The sequence below is a fragment of the Somniosus microcephalus genome, chromosome 3, assembly GCF_052327205.1.
Source record: "Somniosus microcephalus isolate GS21.2 chromosome 3, FLI_Smic_1.0, whole genome shotgun sequence".
NCBI classification, from domain to species: Eukaryota; Metazoa; Chordata; class Chondrichthyes; order Squaliformes; family Somniosidae; genus Somniosus; species Somniosus microcephalus.
Genome location: NC_140989.1, coordinates 283,901,016 through 283,924,242, shown reverse-complemented (window position 1 = coordinate 283,924,242; position 23,227 = coordinate 283,901,016). Strand labels below are relative to the sequence as shown.

At 41.4% G+C, this 23,227-nt stretch overlaps 1 protein-coding gene across 8 annotated transcripts in view; it reads left to right on the top strand.

Moving 5' to 3' along the window:
* dock7 (dedicator of cytokinesis 7) overlaps positions 1 to 23,227 on the top strand; it is a 210,576-nt gene that overhangs the window by 180,098 nt on the left and 7,251 nt on the right. For 2 of the 8 annotated variants that reach the window (XM_085982670.1, XM_085982669.1), the window contains 11 exons: positions 522 to 618; positions 1,379 to 1,513; positions 4,465 to 4,617; positions 4,745 to 4,903; positions 6,278 to 6,378; positions 8,069 to 8,261; positions 12,043 to 12,186; positions 14,077 to 14,208; positions 14,477 to 14,491; positions 14,777 to 14,806; positions 21,821 to 21,946. In XM_085982670.1, coding sequence (XP_085838796.1) covers positions 522 to 618; positions 1,379 to 1,513; positions 4,465 to 4,617; positions 4,745 to 4,903; positions 6,278 to 6,378; positions 8,069 to 8,261; positions 12,043 to 12,186; positions 14,077 to 14,208; positions 14,477 to 14,491; positions 14,777 to 14,806; positions 21,821 to 21,946 — 1,285 coding nt within the window. Of the gene's footprint in view, positions 1 to 521; positions 619 to 1,378; positions 1,514 to 4,464; positions 4,618 to 4,744; positions 4,904 to 6,277; positions 6,379 to 8,068; positions 8,262 to 12,042; positions 12,187 to 14,076; positions 14,209 to 14,476; positions 14,492 to 14,776; positions 14,807 to 21,811; positions 21,947 to 23,227 lie in introns of those variants that run through there. The other 6 variants (XM_085982671.1, XM_085982674.1, XM_085982675.1 and 3 more) reach the window with 4 other exon arrangements.

Genomic DNA, 23,227 nt, shown 5'->3' with positions numbered 1-23,227 from the left:
AGTTAGTTAGCTGATCTTAATCAAGGAAGCAGTAGGAACTTATTTTTTGACTCCACACCCTAAACTAAGGAGATGAAAATTAACCAGGGTTCTCATTTCCAATTTGTTTCTCAGCGAGTTTTGCAGATATACAGAGAGACAAAATGATTGCGAATGGGCTTGGCTTTGTTGCTTTCCCCCATGATGGAATAGCCTGCCCACACTCACTGTCTAGGCCCAGACATTTAGTGAGCCACTGGAGTTTATCTGTATGTGGCACTATACCACAGAACAAGTGAATGCCTACAGAAGCACAGGGAAGAAAATTGAAGGCAAAACAAAATAAAATATATTACTTTCAAAAATTAATTTTGCTTTATAAATTTCTAGCACACACAGACTAAAGTGAAAATGCACAACTTGATACTCTTATAGATTAAACTAGTCTGCCATCTTTAACAGTAAATTGTGAATCAGATCATAATATTTATACACAAAGCAAGAATCTGAACCATTTCTTACAGTATATTTGTATGTGGCAGATCAAGGGCTGAGTTGGAACATGAGGCACTGATTGATGGTAACCTCGCAACGGAGGCAAACCTTATTATTTTGGACACTTTGGAAATAGTTGTTCAGGTAAGAGAACAAAAAATACTTGCTAGAAAAACTGTGGACATGGAGAAGTATCCATGGAAGAGTTAGAAATTTTCTATTGTAGGCATGCTACCATATTTATTCTTTGGCACCTTTTCAAACATCTGTCTCTATAAATTAACACACTGACCAAGATTTAATATAATTGGGTTGACGTAACACTGATAGGAAAATCTAGACTACTGTGCCTGCACCTTTGGAATCCATGTTCAAATTTAGCCTAAGTTGAAAGTCTTTCTCTGTCAGTTGAAAGGGTCCTGTGTGAAATGGGATTGGGACAATCTCAATCCATTTCTTAGCGTGCATAGATGCAAGGCATAAAACTGCCCCATAACTGGCGTAAAAATGGAATTCTCTCTGAAAGGCCACAAATGTCTTGTAGGGAATAGAATAGGTCAGATTGGTGCCGTAGGGGATGGGAGTTAAGATATATTTTTGGAACAGAATAAAGAGATCTGTATCAATTCTGTGCTCTCCCTTTCCACGAATGGTGATTGGGGTAGTGTTGGGACAGCTTTACATCTAATCCATGCCATAGGTGATGTCTAAGTGCTTAATGATGTATTCCGATTCCCAGCATTAACATCCTTTATATTAATGAGCGCACTGATTTTTTTTTTAAAGGATTTACAGAATTGTAACAATAGCATAACCTCACTGTTAATACTGCAAAACATTTTTATTTGAATCTTGTCAAATATTTAAAAATTGTTTTTATAATCTTTGCCCTCTACTTGTTCAGACTGTTTCAGTGACAGAGTCCAAAGAGAGTGTGCTTGGAGGGGTCCTGAAGGTTCTTCTTCATACTATGGCATGTAATCAGAGTGCGCTTTACCTACAGCATTGTTTCGCCACCCAGAGAGCCTTGGTATCTAAAGTAGGTGTTACGTTACTATAAATAAATGTTATTAACTTTTTATTGAAGACCACATGCCAAACAATGAAAGTAGCTCAAGGGCCACTCTCCAGAATGCTGCAACACACTGCACTATATAAAGACGGGACACTGGTTTGTTGCTTACGATTCATGGTGAACTGGTTTCAATTACACCACTCTAGGTTATTACCAAGTGGGGATCATGCCATTTCCCACAGGAAGGAAGAAAAATCATGGGACCGATAGTTTTAATAGGTTCTTTGGCTTTAATAAAACATTTTCATTTATTCTACTAATGCTGAGATAATTCAGTATCACTTTTTTTTCTCATTTGAGAGCAGGAGGTGGAGAGGAAACAGCACTGCATCCCAGGTTTGGCAACACCTTATTGCTGTGCAGTCTCGGAATTAGAGCCCTAAGCCATATGGAATAGCAGTTCTGGTGAAATGCAGATGGGCCCTGGTTCGTATTATATGGGTACAACAACAGTAGTTAAATGCTCTGTGAAGACATTGGGTTGTGATTGACAGTCAATGTGCAGTCAAATCAATGTAACTCATCAGTCCAGGCATAGAAGCACTTGACTTTTAACACATTTTAGGCTATACAGGAGACTTTGGTTTATCTGGTGCACTGTTGCCTCACAGCGCCAGGGACCCGGGTTCAAATCCGGCCTCGGGTGACTGTCTGTGTGGAGTTTGCACATTCTCCCCGTGTTTGCGTGGGTTTCCTCCGGGTGCTCCGGTTTCCTCCCACAGTCCAAAGATGTGCGGGTTAGGTTGATTGGCTATGATAAATTGACCCTTAGTGTTAGGGGGATTAAATACGTGGGGTTACGGGGATAGGGTGGGATATGTGTTGGTGTAGGGGTTACGGGATCGGGTGGGATATGTGTCGGTGCAGGCTCGATGGGCCGAAATGGCCTCTATCTGCACTGTGGGGTTTCTGTGATTCTGTGATATGTCCGGAAACCTCAATCTACCGGCAGAAATCAGGAGCCGTTTTGTTAGGTTTTTTTTCTTCTCGTGGCTTTGTTTTCAACAGGCTCTGGAAAGTCTCTCTGAAGCTGTTGCTAAGCTACAGAGACGCTTCCAAGGTACGGGCCGACTGTTTGAAGCTGTTGCTAAGCAACAGTGTTTGTTGTCAGATACGGAGATGAAAACCTCCGTATGCTTCAACATTAACTTTGTATGTCCGGCAGTTTTGATAGATCGGCAACAGCTTGTTCCCGTCGGTGCCGGATATAACAAAGTTTCCTGTATCTGTGCTTTTAAAAAAAAACAATTCTAGCAAATAGTGGTCAAATCATTATGGTTGTTTATTTGATACTTAGGCATTACATTCAAATAATTCTGAATGTAGGAATTCTTAGGAATAGGAAAAAGCCATTATGCCCCATCTGCCCATCTCATTTCAACATCTCATCATATCCCTTAATCCACCTCTAACTTTTTCTATTAACTCAAGGATTTCTTGGACTTCTGTCCTCTCACTCTTCCTTCTTCACATTAATGTCCTGCTCCCCTTACAATTAAATCCTGTCCACTCCTTTGCTGATAATTCCACTCTACATTTGTGAAACTTCCTTCAGATTACATACTCTCAGTTTTCACAACCTTCAGCTCTCTCAGTGCAGAGGCTGTATCAACAGACCTTGACCTCTTCCAAGCCCTTCAATAAGACAACGGAAATCTTCCAGTCATTCAAAGATTTTGGCCCAGAAATTGGGCTACTTACTGCCACGAGTTACTGCTGCAATCCTGGAAAAAAATGTCGGCTGTCACTCTTAACGCCCTTCTCTGGCACTGTACTCGGCGGCCGCCATTTTGGTGCGGGCCTTAGTGGCCCTGGAGATGCAAATATGGAAAGCACGATGTCACGCTGACTTAACGTCACGCTCTGTGAACTTGGACTTTAGCGGAGGGCCCTAAGCTCGCTCTGAAAAGCAAGCATGCAGCAGACTAACAGACGCTGTCAGTTCTTAAAGGGACACACACATCTTTCAGGTAAGTTTGCATTTAAGCTTTTGAACAGGATTTTTAAAATTTTATTGAAGTAGTGGCTTGGTGCAATACATGTTAAAAGTTTTAAGAGTATAAGGAGTGCGGCTGGATGCTTGCAAGGCGTCGGATGGTAAAGGAAGGCCTCTGAGAAGACAGAAAATAGTGAAAATACTCAGCAGGTCAGGCAACATCTGTGGAAAGAGAAACAGAGTTTATGTTTCAGGTCGAGGTGCTGCCTGGCCTGCTGAGTATTTCAACACACCTTACCTTCCCTCTGTTACTGACCATCACAATGTCCTATTGGCCACGATGCTGAAATAAAAGCCACCACAAAACAAACTTTCCAATCCAACTTTATACATCTATCCAATATGACATCAAGAAATCAACTAATCACCCTTATGCATTCCCTTAGTGACTGTCTTGTGTATGCCTTTGCCTATCGTACTGATGTCACACAGTGCTACCCCAGTTGCTACAGCATGGCTGGTGGAAGGCTGCTGACTTTCAGTGGGGGAAACAGCAAATGGCCTTGCTGGTCAATCTTGAAGAGCTGGTGGCTGGGAGTGTGAAATCAAGTGATGGTATTTCTTCTTCTCCTTCTTCTTCACGCTCCTCTCCCTCTTCTTGGTCAACCTCTGGCTGGGCAGGCTGAATTTCTTGGGTGTGTGAAATGAGGAAAGCACAAGGGTGGAGTTGTGGTGAGGGGAGGGTGGGAAAGCAAGAGGTGCATGCGAGAAGGAGGATAATGTATGAGGATACCAGGATCTTGTGTCCTTTCAGCCCCGCTGCCAGCCAAGGGTTGTTAGCACCATCTCCTCCAAGGGGGTCAGGTGAATCTAGGAATGGAAGGTATGCCTTGTGTTTGATACTGATCAAGATCGGAAGACAAAAACATTTTTTTTAAAAAGGAAAATGGATTAATTTAATTTGTTCCTGTTGTTACAGTTTCCTGAACTCCTTTTTGAAGAAGAAACGGAACAGTGTGCTGATCTGTGCCTGAGGCTTCTGCGACACTGCAGCAGTAGTATTGGCACAATCCGAGCACATGCCAGTGCCTCACTCTACCTCCTCATGAGGCAAAATTTTGAGATTGGCAATGTAAGTATTTCTGCTACTGTTTGAACCTTGTTTTTCCTCTTTAGATGGTGCATTTCTTATCTTTTGTTCTTTTAAAAACTGTGGCATTCAAATGTTGAGGTAATTACAGTGTTTTTATTGCTTACAGAATTTTGCAAGGGTGAAGATGCAAGTAACCATGTCCCTTTCCTCGCTGGTTGGAACATCCCAGAATTTTAATGAAGAATTCCTCAGACGTTCTTTAAAGACAATTTTGACATATGCTGAAGAAGACTTGGAACTGAGAGAAACAACCTTTCCTGACCAGGTATGTATATTTATCTAGCGCCTTCAGGACATCACAAATTGCTTTACAGCCAATGAAGTACTTTTGAAGCATAGTCACTGTTGTAATGTAAGGAAACAGGGCAGCCAATTTACACAAGCAAGGTCCCACAAACAGCAATGAGATACATGACCAGATAATCTGTTTTTAATGATGTTGGTTGAGGGATAAATGTTGGCCAGGACAACTGGAGAACTCCCTGATCTTCTTTGAATAGGACCATCGGATCTTTTACATCCAGCTGAGAGGCAGATGGGGCCTCAATTGAACGTCTTATCCGAAAGATGGCACCTTCAACAGTGCAACACTCCCTCAGTGCTGCACTTGAGTGTCAGCTTGGATTATGTGCTCAATTGAGCCAAGGATAACACCTATTTATAGCTGTTGGTGACGATTCTGATATTCCCATTTACACCTCCTCTAAACCCATCTTTTGTTTTTCTAATTGTTCCATTACCACCCCCTTTTGCCTTGCACCATCATCCCTTTTGTCATTTAATCTCTCCTGCCTCCAGCCCTATCACAGACCTTCCCTTTTGTTCTTTCATCCCGTCCCTCTTTCTCTGCCTCTGTACTTGCTTAAAACCTGTTACATCTCTAACTTTTTCCAGTTCTGACGAAAGGTCATCGACCTGAAATGTTAACTCTGTTTCTCTCTCCACAGATGTTGCCTGACCTGCTGAGTACTTCCAGCATTTTCTGTGTTTATACAAGGTTTCAATGTCCTTTCCTCCTAATTTAATAAAATCCTTCTCCTTTGAGCCTGAATCTCTTTCCCAACAATGTCTGTCTACATTTATAAACACTCTGCCATCCCACATTGAGCTTTCACAGTACCAGAGGGCTGCCAGTATATGTGGAATCATACCATAGTATGAATTTGTGCTTCAGGGAGGAGAAGCAAAAGATACCTTAGGAACATGGGAATATATAAAGCAGCTTGTGGTTGAAGAAAGGCTGGCTCACTTAGAGCTGATTTATTGACTATCTGCTATTGTACTGTTTGTAGGGAATGAGCCTGGTCTTCGTAGATGTAGGACGCTCGCTTAGTAACGTGAGATATTTGTCATGCTACTCACTTTAACGTAAAGACGTATAACTGTGATTGATGAACTGGACAAGTCATATTAAGTTTTTCAGTGTACAATATTATTTTCAAAGAAAACAAATCTTTGAGTCAGTTTTGCACTTGACACGTTTTTGGTTGAAATGGTCATTTTCTGTGTGTTCTCTTTGTCCCATTTGGACTTATTTTTGAATAATTTCTAAAAATGGTTCTATCAACCCTGTTTGTGTGTTCTTTGGGGTTGGGTGGATTTGTCACTTTTAATGCTGTTCATTATTACTCTGTTATAGGTCCAGGATCTGGTTTTCAATCTCCACATGATCCTGTCAGACACTGTGAAAATGAAAGAACATCAAGAAGACCCAGAGATGCTTATTGATCTGATGTACAGGTACATCTTGCAGATGTTCATCAGCTCTCAAATGGACAATGTGGGATACTTTCTATACTTCCTCCAATTTCACCCTCTCATCCCTGCTTTCCTCAAGGCTCTGATTCATACAGAGGTGCAGTTCAACAGGTGCGAGCACTCCTTTGGTATCTCGCGCAAGTGACCGGATATGGACCATGAGTGTCGACAGGCAATTTAATTGTGAATCGTGTAGCGTCATTCTGACCTGACCCAATATCCACACACGTGTACTGGAGCAGGAACCCAGGCTGGTACATTCCGCCCCCCACCACCACATCTTGCCTGAGATTGATGAGATTTCAATCTCTGGTATGTCTTAAACTCTGACGTTTTCCTTTTTTTTCTCTGCTAACCTAACCAAGCTTGCAGCTGTTGGAGAGGGGGAGAAAAACCTGTTACTGAACCTCCAACAGTGAAGCTAGTGACTAGGATGTGCATGGGAGTGGCCTCTTTCTTACCCGGTGGAAAAGTGCCTGCCTAGTTTTCTGTGCCTCTCACCACAATATATCTGAGATTGGCATCTCAGCAGAGCAGAAGAAATTAGTCTCCTCCAAGTTGGTGCTTCTACAATGTGGAAATTTTATTTAATCAAGAATTTCAGTGAAAACTAATGGGGAGTGTCAGAATTTTCCATTTGAAGCTTGAAAAACATCTGTCAGTACAGTTACAAATTCTGTCAAACTTGGGCTGTGTCAGGACAGATCATTTTGAGCTGTATAACACTTGGATGAAGTACTGGTATGTCATCAGTGGTGGTGAGAGCAATGAAACATTATACAAGAAGGATATACTTCACCTTACCCGAGTATGGCTGTTCACATGCTATGGCCAAAACCTACCAGACATTGACTCAGTGGGCAAGCGTAGCAGTATGTGCTAATGCACTCCACCTCCAACCTAAACCAAGTATCAGGGTTATCGTGCCGTTATGGTCACTTGCTATCATTCTGCACTATATATGCTACCTTGTGTAGTGTGTAATGGATAATGATGTGTTGTATCCAATGAAAGAAATTAAACAGAGTATCAGATTAGAAGTATTGGACTAGATGTAGGTAAGCATTTACCTATTTTAAAATGGCAAAAGAACTGATCTGCTGGGAAACGAACAACTACAGGCTCAGTAGCCTGATTTCAATAATAGGCAAAATAATTTAATCTAACCACCAGGCTAGAGAGTCCCTGTACACTATAACTTAATGCACCATCTAGCATGCTATTGAGTCGCACAACCAGGTTCAATCCCTGCTCTGATCTCAGTAAGGGCAGCCACTGAGATGCTATGATTGGCCTGAGTAGCCCTGGGTTAAAGAGGTAAAAAGGTCAGCCAGCATTGCTGATTGCTACCAGGTGACCCCTGGTGCAATTGCATATCTGTGGACATCAAGTGAGGACCAGATTGGAAGTGATTGTGATGCCCTCCGTGGTTGAATCGTCTGCCATTGCTTGCTATCTAGGCTCAAACATGAAGTTAAATACCAAAGAGTGGATAACACCTGTTGAGCCATACTGAGATGAATCTACGTCTTCAGGAAAGGAAAGAAGAACATTTGGAGATGGGGGTGGGGGAGAAGAAGGAAAGGAAAAATGGTATGCCTGCAATGACTTAATTTTAGGCTGGATGTTTATCAGTGATCGATAATTTTGCTTTTCATTTTACTCCTGGAAGAATCGCTAAAGGATACCAGACATCGCCAGATCTGCGGCTAACATGGCTCCAAAACATGGCTGGAAAACACTCGGAGAGGAGCAATCGTGCTGAAGCAGCGCAGTGCCTGGTGCATTCAGCAGCATTAGTAGCAGAGTACTTAAGTATGTTGGAAGATCGCAAGTATCTTCCAGTAGGTTGTGTAACCTTTCAGGTAGGGGAGTGCGAGTTACACTTGGATTATTCTTTCTTTTTGCCTATATATTTTATACTCATCAAATTGAGTGGGGAAATGGAACAATTTCCCTTTTTCCTCTCATTTTCGGTATCGAGCATTCCCAGGGTAGATATTAGCATGGCCTGATGCAAAGTGAAGCCCCATCCCGAGAAAGGAAGAGAAGGATATGCTGATAGGGTGGGAGGAGGCTTGTGTGGAGCATCAACACCGGCATAGACTGGTTGGGCTGAATGGCCTGTTTCTGTCCTGTAAATTCTATGTAATCTTCTGCATGCAAATATCCCCTTCTGATCAGGATAGCCACCTATATGGTGATGTGATGCTGGGAATCTAGGCCAAACAGAGAAAAATCAGTTTTATACCCAATTTTGGAAAAGCCCTGAAGGTAACACCCTTGGTTAGGAAGTAGAACCACAGCCAGGTTAGTTTATTTTCCAAAACAAAAGTAGGAGCAGGCCTCCACTCACCTCTGGCCCTCAGTAGATATTCTATGTCATCTGTACCCGGACCTCCATTCAAAGCTTGCTCCGTTGTAGGCTGCTGTCCCCAGAGGTGGGATTCTGCATAGTTCACTTTCCTCTTGCTGTTTAGTGAGTGCAGGTAGGAGAACTAATCCCAGCATCAACAGCACAAGTGTATATATATAATAAATATACAGCAGTTTATTCACCCTGTTTTGTTTTCCCTTTAGTGTAGGGAAGTGCCTGGCCTCAACTTGACAATTGCCTGCATTACCATGGTTGAAATCAGGAACTAAATGTCCTTGAGCAAGACATTGTTTGCAACAATGGGCAAATTCCAGGTGTGAGCTTTTCCGTCATAAGCCACATACGTGAGGTGTCACCAAATGAAATTTATAAACATGGTTATGCGGGAAGCTGCGTTTCTTGTACAGAAATCACCTGGAACAGATGATCTCACCTCGGGAAGAATGGTCTTCTGCTGCTGTATAACAGCTGATGTGAAGCCCTGCCCCATCCGTCTCCCCTTCCCCACAATAAACATTTAATAAAATTGTAAAAAGATTGGTGGCCTGCTGCACCACCATTCACATTTTGCTGATTAACAAAATTGTCGAGTCAACTGTTTTCCGTCACTAAATAGTACACAGACTTTCTTGTTTGGATTGCTTAAAGGAGGATAGTTTGACTTCACACCTCTAATTTGGTTGGTTTCACACAGCTCTATTTTATATTGAATTCTGTGGACCTGATGCGCTCGTCTTAAGAGAGACATGGGTAGCTGCTCTTAATTGTATCATTTCAGATGAGGATTGGGGGTGGGTTATTTGGTTCATAGCCTATCACACCACCACAGTTGCATGGTCTGAAATTCTGGGTCAGTGTTGGAGAGGGTGTGGAGGGGTTGGCTCCAACTTGCACAGCATCTGGACCTCTCCCTCTCCAGTTATTTAAGGTGATGATCCCACAGGAGGTCAGGTTTATAATATATATCTTTATTGTACCCAAGCCATTGTATTGATGCATCTGATGGTCCCATTGGTCTCTGGAATGACATTGAAGGGTTGAATGTGGAAAGTGGGTCAATTGGAGAGTATTGTGTACTCCTTTGTCCATCTCTGACTCACTGTATTCGTGTATGTTCTCTCTTTTGAATAATCGATCAGAAGGAGGGGGTAGATTGTGTGAATTCTGGCTTGCTCAGTTGATCCCTGCATCTGCTCTGGGACTGGGCTTGGGGTTGCTGGGCTTCTCGGACGCTTCTGTATTTCTTTCCTTATTTCACTGCCACAAGGGGGCAGAGAGTGAGCACTTCCCCAAGCACTGTCCCAGCAGCACCTGTCTGTTCTCCTTAATGTGTCATTGGTTGCCCATTTCTTCTGATTTTTATTCTTCCGCAAGTGCGAGGTTCACTTTCCTACCCCAAACAGTTGTTCCCTTCTGTTCGGAGCCCTGAAAGTTATATTCCATACCAGTCTCTATATCTCTCTAGGAGGATCTTGGACTCACCCGTGCTGACCCTGACTATTATAGACTAGCACACTGATTGCAGCTCTCTATTCCTTCTGCCTGGAAGGTTGCGGTTATGAGGTTAGCCTGTGTTATTATGGTGTTATGCCCATGAAAGTCTTCTGGATCCTTCTAGAAGCCCAATGTCTAAATCTTTTTCTAGCCTAAAACCAGTGATTTGCAATCCTGGTCCCCACCACACTTGCCAGTTTAAATTTGAATAGGTCTTTAATGCTTCTTCTCAGCAACTTTCTTTATTTGCAGTATTGCTTAGACGTTTTCCCTTCATGTTTTCCTAATTATGCATGATTCAAAAAGTATTGCACTTTTGGCACAATAAGGAAACTGTGCCCGAAATTGCGCTGGTTAGGTTACAGATAAAGTTGCTGCTAAAATGCATCTGCATAATCATAAACGTAAAATCTTCCATGAACCAGTGCAATCGAGCAGCGTAATAGAGTGTAATCATTTATTTTTTTACATTCCATTAAAAAATATTCATTGATATATTTAAGAGTGGTAACCTGGTGCAGTTTTATTAATACAGCTGAAAATAGGTTTATCACAAAAAATAAAAACATTTTTAATAAGTGTCCAGTCCTCCACCTGTGGAAAAACCTGATTTAAAATCACTGAAAATGAATTAAAAATAATTATACTGAATCTTTTATTGGTGTACAGTAGTCAGTTTCTTAGTAAATTAAATATTTTTTGATATGCAAATACTTTTAAAATGTGCCTACAAGTGCCTGTACCCCTAAGAAAATCAGCGTAATTTGAAGAGTCTTCCTGAATCAGTAGAAACTCGCAATGTTGACCTGGGGGCGTGGCCAGTTTTGTGGGCGGGGCATGATCGGGTGATTGAATCTTAAACCAGCGTAAAAGATTGTAGAAAACCCGAAAGTAAGTGATTTTGGGCGTAACTCACTTACGTTTAAAATTCCCCAATTGTTTGCACTGGTTTGGATGATTCCGCTGGAATCTGGGTGCAAAACTAGCGGAAACTACCCCAAGAAGTTTAATAAATAATCACACTTGTGGTGGGATGCTTGTGATCAGGGCTTTTAAGTACTGGTGTTGGATCGCTGCCATGTCAACATCAGAGTGATGTGACCAGACATTGATAACATGGCTCCTGTTTGCTTTGCTGTGAAAATAGAACAAATATTGCATCTTTCAATGCAGTATAAATGTGGCATATGTTTGTGATATATTTGTGTCTCTATTTTATTCTTCCTCTCTTTCCCTCTCACTCTCTGTCCTTCTTGCTGCTTCATTTATTTCTCTTGCCCATTTTCACATCTGTGAGTGCCGCTATAGCAATAAACAAATATAATACTAGAGGCAGGCTATCCTGCCATCCTTCTATTAAAACTACTGATCCTTTATTTTTGATAAAGGGCTTTCACTACTGCTGTAGTTGCAGGGATAGCCCCACACCCATAGTGTCTCTCCAGCAAGATAAAGTCAAGGAAAACCTTGAAGCCAGGAAACCATTAAGCCAGGATTTGCCAGTATAGTAGAGACAAGTGATTGTGATACAGATGGGAGGATGGGAGATTCCCACTGAACGAGACAGAGTTGATAGATCTGCGTTGATTGCATTTGTGACCCTTGACAGAAATATAGTCAAGCTGCTTTTAACTTTATTTATTCCTCTGTGTGTTCTGTACTTGTGGAGACTTTGATTGATCAAAGACGAGCTGCATAGGCTCCCCTAATAATTAGAAGATTTCTGTTCACGTAGGTTGTCCATAGCCTGTATACCTTTCTTTGTTTCCTTCTAGAACATTTCTTTCAATGTTTTGGAGGAGTCTGCGGTTTCTGATGATGTTCTTTCACCGGATGAGGAAGGAATCTGCTCTGGGAAGTATTTTACAGAAGCTGGTCTTGTGGGATTGCTGGAGCAAGCTGCAGATCTGTTTTCAATGGTAAGTATTATTTCAGTTTTTCTGCTTTCTTGTGCTGCTGCTGTGGTGGGCAGAATGGTACCTGTGAAGGGCAGCAGGCCAAGTTAAATGCTGGAGATGTGGAAATGAATGAATGAATATACTGGGGGTTTTGCTTGACAACCTTTTGCATATTAATAGAGTCCCCCTCATGAGATTACATGAGTGAGGTAGAGTCCATAATTGGGTAAATTGTACATGGTCTGCCAAAGGAGTGGGCTTAATGAGCTGAATGGTCTTTTCTCATTCCACATTTTCTTACCTTCTAATGTGTTACTGAAGATAATTTGTGTTTTTTTTTTTCCATTTATCCACTTGCAATGTGCTTCAGCCAGGACATTGGAGTGCACTTGTCCAGCGCCAGTGACAAATCCAGTCCACGATCTATTGTATCCAGTTAGGAAAAATGGGTAATATCAGTTTCCTTGATCTGCTTCCTGACCTTCCAATTCCAAGCACTGGCAGAATTGAGTCTCCGGTAGCCCAAGGAAACTAGCTTAAGCATTGGAAAATCAGATACACTATTGGGTCCTATCAATGAAATTTGATTTAGGTAACTATTTCCTTGCAATTTTAAAAAGATGCCCGTGTGTTAGGTAGAATGTTCTAGCAGCAATGTGCTGTACTACGAAGTGGGGAGATACAGGGTTCAATTTCTCCTCACTTCTTCCACTCTGTTGAGCTCTTCATTGCTTTTGTATCATTTAGGTGCAGTGCCAAACAAATACTGGGCAAGATCATTCCAGGGATCATTTTGTCGTGCCTCCTGGCAGCTGGTTCATAAAGCCGTTTGCATAGAGACCAACATGATCAATGGCGGAGTAGTCCTATTTATGTTTTCCCAAACGTATCGGTGGGTAAATGCTCACCTGGTATGCTGTTGGCCTATACAGAGCAGGAAGATCCCAAATTTGATTCCTGGTCAATACTGTTTACATTTTCAGGTTTTTACACAAGATATATTCTTTGAGTTCAGTGTCACAGACCATCTCTGTAGGTGAACACTCACTTTTTACAACCCAGAGTGTACCTATTCTTGCTCAAAATCTGGGTAAATGTACCACGTCCAGGAATCAAATGGAGATCCCTTTTCACTGCACTCTAGCCTACTGGATATGTCATGAGCTGCCATATGGCCTCCAACTTTGGGAAGACAGAAGAATAAACATTATCAGACAGTAATGCTAAGTCGATTTATTGAACAGTTATCTCTGGTAACTACGTTAGGTGGTCATCCATTCACAGGAATCAAAATTAGGTTTCCCCGCACAAATGCAACTACCACTTAAAATCGAGTTCAAAGATCTCTCTCAGCCTCTCTTTCCGTATCTGATCAAGGTTTCACACTGACCAAATGGAATAGGATGACATCTAAATAGATAGATATCAAGAAATGCTTCTTAGGAATAATGTCTTTTGCATACTGGACCATAATAATGTCTGCAGCTTGAGGAAGTATTTAAAGAGACTGCTAGATTCCTGCAAAAAGATATTAGAAATGTGACAGAACACTCCCTACCCATCTCAAGTACCGAATTAGCTGATTGCATCCAGTCAACAATTAGCTTTAGGCTAAGGAGGATAAAAATCAACCGAGGTACGTGCTCCTAATCACTAACCATGAGCCCACTGTTGAATTGCATGTGTGGATGTTGGGCCAGGAAAGGACTGGCTTCATGGTGAAATAGGCTGTTGACATTCAATGTCTCAGGTTGGTTAAGTTACCAGAGGGTTGTTGGTGCCTGTGGAATCATAACTCAGCAGGAATCTTTGCCTTGAGGGTCATTTTTTTAAACCCTCTATTAAAATTGGATAGTAAAAAATGCTGATTTTCTCTTGCTATATTAAGTATTTTGGACTTTCAAATAACAGGCTGGAATGTATGAGGCAGTTAATGAAGTTTACAAGGTTCTAATTCCAATCCATGAAGCTAATCGTGATGCAAAAAAACTGGCGACTATTCATGGTAAACTCCAAGATGCATTCAGCAAAATAGTTCATCAGGTAATTAACTTCACAAACTTCACTTAATTTTAATTTCAAAAGTTTAAAAAAAAGTTGTGAATATTTAATTTTAGGTAAGTTTAAAAAAAAGAGTTGACTTTAATTCAATTTTGCTGTAAGAATTGAGCAAATCATTGGAAAAAATATCTAAAAACCTATGTTTAAAATTGTACATGCATACTTTTCTTTTTGCACATGTGATCCCAACTTTGCATGATCTTGTTTGTTGTGTGACTGACTTGACATGACTCTACTTTCTGTTACACAGAGTACTGGCTGGGAGGTAGGTGTTACTTCAGTTGGTGTTGGAGCACTAATGTTTTTTCTAAGACTCGTGCGAATGCTTTGCCCGTGTGTGCTGGCTGTGGGTGTTCTGTTGTTGTCTGGCTATGAAGTCATTTCTTTTGACCTCAGAATTGTGTATTTGTCTGCTGAGGTCATGTGAAATGCTTTCGGATGAACAGATCTCACAGACGGTGCATGTTAAATAGACATTTTCTCACTAATGAAGAGTCCTGTGAATGAGTCACTTCCATTATCACTAGCTTTTATTTTTTTTGTTTCACAGACATGTATTTGCCTCTCACTGCTGCTGGCAGTAAGGTTTTTCTTTATTTTACTAGTTTTGATTTAAACATTTTTTTTTCAATGCAATTATTTGTGTCCATTATTCACAGTCACACATTGCAACATTGCATGGTAAAGTGCCTCCTAAGCCTGTTTGCTTTTCCAATTGTGATTTGTGTTAGCGTCCTGTCCTTTCTCGATCATCTATCTTGTGGTGTGCTGTGTATGCTATCTCTCTTATACCAGATACTGCATGTTGTGCTGTGCTGTGATGTTTGAGTGGGTTTGATAGCTGTTGTCTTTTTTAATTTACTTTTATTGCTGGAATTTGTTGCTTTTTTTTGTTTCAAAGATCCCTGCCCTGATTAAAGTAATTTATGTTTTCTCCTCTCTCTCTCTCTCTCTCTCTCTCTCGCCCTGGTGCTGACCCCTTCCTCCCGCTTTTATTACTGTCCTATTGTGGTAAGTTTTCCACTTTGTTGATCTATTGCGATACCCGATGCAATCATTGAGCATTCCTTAATGGGGGGGAAAGAAATTAAATTTGCTGCCATTCACGTGACTTTTTATTTTCTTCTCTGGGTGCTTGCTTTTATCATGCATCCCAAGTACCAACATTCATTGTGTTGGGATCAAGGTGGTTGTCTTGTGTGACTAAATATTTTTAATAATTTTGCAACATTCACTCCCATAAGCTCTTATTTCAAATTTTCTTTTTCTACAAAGTTACTGTTAATTTTATCCCCACCCCTGGACAGCATTCTCTGCCATGTCCTCTCTATTTCACATGATTAGTGCAACCAGTACTTACTTTAGAATAGTGCAAGCTTGCTTTGTACTACTCTCAAATTAGGCAGAAGTGGAGCCCTGCAAATAAGTACTTAACTGCACAAACAATACTCTGCTAACCAGAGTTACAGTGCTGGTAAAATTTTTAATGTCCTGTGTGAGGCTTAAAAGGTGCGAGACTACCTCTTGAGATGGTTTCACAGCTGATGCCCAAACTCAAACAGGTGATTTCGCTGGATTTATGATGTGTGTTTTGCAAAGCCTAAACCACTTTGTAGATATCCTGAATTTGCCATATTTTGCTTAGATAATGTGTGAACCATGACTCTCCAAAGCAACATAATCATTGTGAAACTGCACTCAAATTATGAAGTACATGGGCAGTGTTGTTTGGGATCAAAGATCCCATGGCATTCTTAAAAGAGAAGCAGGAAGTTCTTCCATTGCCCTGCCAAAATTCCTCCCAGGTGGGGCATTTGCCTTGCGAGAGCCCTGTGTAAGGGTTCGGTTTGGGGACCTACATTTTACTGGATGATGATACTAAATACTACCTACTTAATCTGCTGCCAAGTACACACACGTACGATCATGAAAAGGCATGTTTGCACGAGGTAATATAAAGATAGCTGACAAAATGGTCAAGGATCAGCTATTACCATTGAATAGGTGTCCTTTCACTGGATCCACTCGGGGCCGCTGATTGACTTGGGGGCCCCGTGCAGTTGCATGGTCCTAACCCTGCCGCGATTCCTCTCAACTGAAACCACCAAAAACAGATTAACTGATCATTCATCTCATTGGTGTTTCTGGGACATTTGTGCAAAATGGCTGCTGTGTTTGCCTACATAACAACAGTGATTGCACTTCAAAGTAATACTTTGTGACATTTCTGAGAGATATGATGAGGAACATTAGGAACAGGATTAGGCCATTCAGCCCCTCGAGCCTGCTCCGCCATTCAATTAGATCATGGCTAATCTGCATTCTAACTCTATTTATCCGTCTTTGCTCCATTGAAACCCTTAACTAACAAAAATCTATCTCGGTCTGAAAGCTCCAATTGTCCTAGCATCCTTGGCTTTTTGGGGGAGTATTCCCAATTTCTACTACCCTTTGTGTGAAGAAGTGCTTCTTGGTTTCGCTCTTGAATGACTTGGCTCTAATTTTAAGATTATGTCCCCTTGTTCTTAATTCCACCACCAGAGGAAATAGATTCTCCATATCTACCCTATCAAATCCTTTTAACGTTTTAAAGACCTTGATCAGATCACCCCTCAATCTTCGATACTCAAGGGAATACAAGCTAAGTTTATGCAACCTGTCTTCATAATTTAACCCTCTAAGCCCCGGTATCATCCTGGTGAATCTCCGCTGCATCCACTCCAAGGCCAATATATCCTGAGCTGTGGTGCCCAAAACTAAACACTACTCCAGATGGGGTCTGACCAAGGCTGTATACAACTGAAGCATAACTTCCTTCCCTTTGTATAGTAGCCCCTTTGTGATATAGGCCAACATTCCATTAGCCTTTTTGATTGCTTTTTGTACCTGTCTACCAGCTTTTAATAATTTGTGGTTGGATTCCCAAATCTCTATGTTCCTTTATAGGTCCTAGTTTCTCACCATTTAGAAGATACTCTGATTTATCTTTTTTGGGTCCAAAGTGGATGATCTCACACTTGCCCACATTAAACTCTATTTGCCATAATTTTTCCCACTCACTTGATCTGTCTATGCCCCTTTGCAGCATCTACACTTATAACTGTCACCCCTAACTTAATGTCATCTGCAAACTTGGATATACAACTCTCTATGCCTTCATCCTAGTCATTAATAAATATGGTAAAAAGTTAAGGCCCCAGAACATATCCCTGGGGAACACCACTTGTCACATTTCACCAATCAGAGTACATACCCTTCATTCCTACTCTCTTTCTCTTATCTCCCAACCAATTTCCAACCCACGTCAAAAGGCTACCTCCAATTGTGTGCGTTCTCATTTTTTCTAATAGTCTCTTGTGTGCAACCTTATTGAATGCCTTCTGTAAGTCCTTATAGACAACATCCATAGACGCTCACTTATCTACCTTATTAGTGACCTCATCAAAAAAATTCAACTAGATTAGTTAGATATGACTTAACCTTAACAAAGCCATGCATAAGGATTTATATAAAAGCAGGTCTTTCAAACACATTTACGTGGAAAAACAAACCATAGACATTTGTGCAGTGCTAATTATAAGTAGAAATAGGGAGTGAATGTTGCACAATTTTTTTTGTTAAATCACCTCTGTCTCATGTCCTGCATGTTGCAATGTCTACTGTCTTAAAGTTATTAATTAGCTGTTAAGTTTAGTATTTGATCCTGTGTTGGTTTGTGGTTGTTCCTTGTGTTGCTTTTTTCACTGTTACCTGCCGAGCCTGTGATCTGCTTGTAGATTTTCTATATGTTGCAAACACATAGGCAGCATTTCAATATGGTTGAGTTACATACAGCAAAACACACCAAAGAATATTCACTTGTGGCAATGCAAATGTAGCATTACAGAATGTGAAGGCACAAATTCGATTTCCCCACTTTGCAGTATTATCAAATCAAGCCATACCAAAAAAGGAGGCATTTGATGAAGACTGCTGTATCTCTCTGCAGGCAAAAGGGAAAATTGAACAGGGAGTACTGTTGGCATGTCATTATCTTGTGGCTCTTAAGAGCTGCCAAAGAGGGCAATGGCAGAGGTAGGCAACGGGCTGCCAACTTGTCTCCTCAATGGCAGAAGTGTTGCACTGTTGACAACAGCTCCTCTTGTTTTCTTGGAGCACAAACTGCTGTATTTTATAACCTTGATGAGTATCAATACTGATTTGTGCTAGTGATAAAAAGGAGAAAGGTCCAGGAAGAGTAAGTCTAGGGAAAGTACACTCTAGTGTCTTTCTGGGAAAAAATGGGTTATGCAGATAGTACAGAGCTTTTCCTGGTGTCAGGGTGGTCCCAAGTACGTTCAAAATAGCGCCTCCCATTTAAATAAATGGAGCCATTTCGGGACACGTGACTGAGAAGTTCATTACATTTTAAAAGCTGCATTTTTTTCCAGAGATGGGGGAGTACTTTGGACAGAAAGTACTCTTCATAGACTTTTTGTCCTCTTTAAGCTTGCTATGCATACACATAAAAATGAGAGCCACCATAAAAATTTACAAAATATATTAACAGGAAAAAAAATCCATGATTGCAATATACATGCATTTTAATTTTCATTCTACCCCAAAATGCATTACATGCAAGTGATGTCCTAATTCTCTAACCTTTATTAACATTCTAAAGGTGTTTTGTTTGCTGCTGATTAATGATTAACAGTGTGCGTACTTCTCGTTCTCAACATATATGTTGGTGTAGATTGATTTGTACCAGTTAATTGATTTTTAAAAATTTTAAACCCACCCAAAGCTTGCTGTGAATTGTATTTTGGTTTTAAAGTGGATACTTGTTATGTTTTGCTGATGTATGTTATATAGAGAGGAATGACATACCTCATCCAGTATTACTCTCAGGGTTGCTGGAGCATACATTATTAGCACATGGGAAATCTGAGACTTGCACATTGGTATCCAACACAATCTATTCAAGGCTTTCTGTGCTCCCAGCAAGCATCAGGATCAAATTCTTGAGACATCTGTCCTTATTGCAGTTGTCTCTGGATACCCCCATTGTTGAGCCATGAATAAACAAAAAAAATTGTAATGATTTTAATCTTTGATGACTTATACCTTATAAATACCACAAAATTAAGGCTTGTGAGGTTTCTTGGAGGAGAAAGTTGGTTCCAGTTATTTAATGGCCCAGAAATTCGGGTCAGGGGCTTTCCGCGGGTGCAAGCCCCCGACCTGCACCTACCTAGCGCTCCGGCCGTTGAGCTGTGGGCTCACGTGGGATTCCAATTCTGGGCCTCCTCCAACTGCCGGCACGCAGTGCTTGCGTATCCCAGGGGCGCAGTTAGTTCGATGTGTCCCCTGGGATCACGTGGGTCATGGAAGGTAGCAGGGAATGCTTCATTCATAAGTTTGACAGGAAGAGCTGTCAAACCTATAAATACTATAAGCCCCAAAACATCACTAAAACTTCAAATAATTTTTTTTTTAAATCACATTGTTAAAATAACTATAAATTACATGAAATAACTATTTTAAACAATAATTTAAATTTTTGAAAAAATTAATTACATTTTCTAATGAGGCTAAAAATAAACTTACCTTTCTTTAAAGTATTTAAAAATAATAAACCTGTGGAAAAAATGTTTTAATTTTAATTAATTCACCACTTACCTTGTTAAAAGCAGGCCTTGCGCCAGCTTTTTAAAAGTGTAACTGCTGGAGACTTACCCTCCCGGAGAAACCTGCAAAAAAAAACGTAAGTTCAATGCGCACGCGCTGTCTCTCCAACGCACGCGTTCGACCGCTGAACCCCTTATTTCAGGGGAACGTAAGTGCCGGTTTCCCGCGCATGCGCAGTGCATGCACGAAACCGGCACTTTCGTTGGGCCTACGCGTGAGTACCCCGGGCGTACTCACGCGTTGGGACCCGAATTTCTGGGCCATTATATAAAAATTAATATGTAAGCTAATTTGCGTCTCAGTTGCTGAACAGATTTCTCAGTGTGGATCTTAGTCAGACAAGGAAGGTCCTAGATCCAATCTGTAATCTGTATTGAGTGAGTTTATCTCAACCAAGGCAGCAACTGGGATACCAAAAGTGCCATCAGCACTCCCAGTCCAGAGAGGATGTGTCCAGACAATGTGCATGTGTATTCATTGGGTAAGGACAGGATTGGGATCAGCTGTGATGATCGCACAGTCAAATATCTTACAGACTCTCTAAATCTACATGTAAAGAATGGCCACTTAGAGGCAAGGTACTGGATAGTGCCTAGAACTAAACCCCAGCATTGGGTCAGAGCCTTCACAAGAGCAGAGGGAAAATATGTAAAAGTATATGAATTTTATTTGCCTACATACTGCATAAGCAACAGTGTTAATTTAGTATTGAAAGGAATAAATTTGATTTGTAACAATAGGTCACTACATTTAAAATGTAAAACACAATGTTTTAGCAGTAAAAATCACAGTATTCTACCTAATTAGTCCTTGATTTGAAGTACAGGAAACTTTGGTTTATCCGGAGGTTAACTGTCCGGAATGCTCGGTCCACCGGCAAAATTCAGGAGTCGGTTCAGTAAGTTTTTTTTCTTTTTGTTGCTTTTTTTTCACCAGTCAGGCTCTGCAAGGTCTCGCTGAAGCTGTTGCTAAGCTACAGAGACGCTTGCAAGCTATGGCCGACTGTTTAGAAGCTGTTGCTAAGCAACAGGGTTTGTTGCTAGATACGGAGCTCAAAAGCTCCGTATGTTTTAACATTAGCGCTGGTTTGTCCGGCAGTTTTGATGGGACGGCAACAGCTCAGTCCCGTCGGTGCCGGATATCACAAAGTTTCCTGTAATTTGTGTAGGAAAGCATGGAAGTGCAAGATATTGATGCCAACAAAGCACTGCATCATGGGATGGCAGATTGAAAATGTGGTTTCCAGCCTCTATTGTGCTACTATGGTCTCACAGAGAGGAGCTAAGTTGAGGACGAGTGATTCCCAGCGAGAGGGAGGGCCCATTGCTTGGGAGAGGAGAAGTCGGGAAGACATTCTGCTGAACTTTTTGGTAGACGTAAAATGTATTGTAATTTGTTTTGTAAATGATCTGTGGAAGTTGCGGTCTTGACAGATTGGACATTTTTCATTCTATGCTTCCTTATGATCTTGGCCCACATGCTTTACAAAAGCTACCTCGAGAAATTGGCAGAGACAGCTCAGCCCGCCCCCTCCCCTGCTGGCTGGGATGAAGGAAAACACCTTAAAATAAAGGGAGATACAGTAGTTCTATGCTGTAATAGGTCATTGAGGTTAAAATATAATAGATAAATAAAATGTTTGACATGTTGAACGTGAAAGGAACTTGTATAAGGTGAGGGTGAATGATATCAGGGTGGCATTTATATTGGTTGCTTTTGGGAATCAAAGAATATTTAGGCAGAGCTTTCCCTGAAGTTTGAATGAGTGGGGTAGAATATATAGGCTGTGGAGGGAGTGGAATTGATGGGCTGAATGGACTTTTCTCATTTCATGTTTTGGATGTGAACAGTATAAACAGGATCATTGCTTCAGTGTGTGGTTGCTCCAAGATAACCATAAAAATTTCATCTTCTGTAGGATGGAAAGAGGATGTTTGGTACCTATTTCCGTGTTGGCTTCTATGGGTCCAAGTTTGGCGACCTGGATGAACAAGAATTTGTTTACAAAGAGCCAGCCATAACAAAACTGGCTGAAATCTCGCATCGGCTTGAGGTGAGCTGAGATAACCATGACATCATTTTATTAATCTTCTGTTTCCAAAAAATCCTGTTCAATAGCATGTCAACAGGTTGTCGTTGTTTTAAAAAAAAAATCGGCAATCAATGTGGGGAATCGAAACCAGGTGAAATCTCCGGGTCAAACATGGTTAGAAGGTTGGGAGATAATTGGATTGGGGCATACAGGAGTGTGACAGTGGTGGCCAGAAGATGCTAGAGTGGAAAGGTCAGGCGGGATGGGGAAAGCAGGAAGGTACAGCAGGATAGGCAAGAGGGTGAGGTAGAACAGAGTGTAGAAGAGCGTTAGGTAGAACAAGGTTAGAAGCATGGGAGAGAACATGGAGAAGCCAGAGAAGGGGAAGGTAAAATGGGTTAGTAGCTGGGAGGACTGGGAGTTGGGAGAAGGTAGAGCATAGGAGCGGGGGTGTTGGAGAACTGAAGGCCACTGAGGATGACAGAGTGGGGTTGCAGCCCAGAGGAAGCAGCTGCACTGGTGGGACCCATGACATCAGCATGGCAAGTTCAGATAGAGGGGGTGGGGGATAGAGAGGGATGGCAAGGACAGGTGGAGGGGTTCTGGAAGAAGATAGGCCTGTGCAGGAAGCTCTTTTGAATTCTTTGGGAGCTCTAAATAAAACAGCTTAACATTATAGGCGAGGAATCAGTTAACTGAACAAACCACCGAGCGAAAGCAGCAGGGGCCAGAGCACAACAATGAAAAACCAGGAGGGAATTCCAAGTTTTCCTAGGAACAGGGCTTGGCATTTTGGTGGGAGCTGAGTTTTCCTGGTGGTGTGCAGTGGGGGGGAGGGGGTTGTGGAGTGGTAGACTGGTGGTTACAAAGTTCTGGGTCGACAACAAGCATGATGTGTGTGGAAAACGTCCCAGAGCAGACCACTGGGCATCAGAGACCAACATCTGGCCGGAGATTAATGGAGGCAGGGAAATCAACAGCCTGATAGCCAGACGTATTAATCCAGCAGGACTTTGCTGGGTTGGGAGGATCGGAAGGTTGTCGGGAGCAAGGTATCTAAATTCAATGTGCAAAGTGGGGTCCTGCTATTTGTTTAGAATAGTAAAGAGGTGAAAGGCTTGGAAGAAAGCCACAAATCATAATTAAAGTTGATGAAATATTTTAAAAAATAATTTGCTTGCCTGAAAACAACATGGTGATCCAGTACAAAGGGACATCCAGAATTTGCTTTACAATAACACCCAGTGGCCATTGCCTGTGACTGGGCAGATTCAAAATTATTTTTTTAAACCAAATATACTC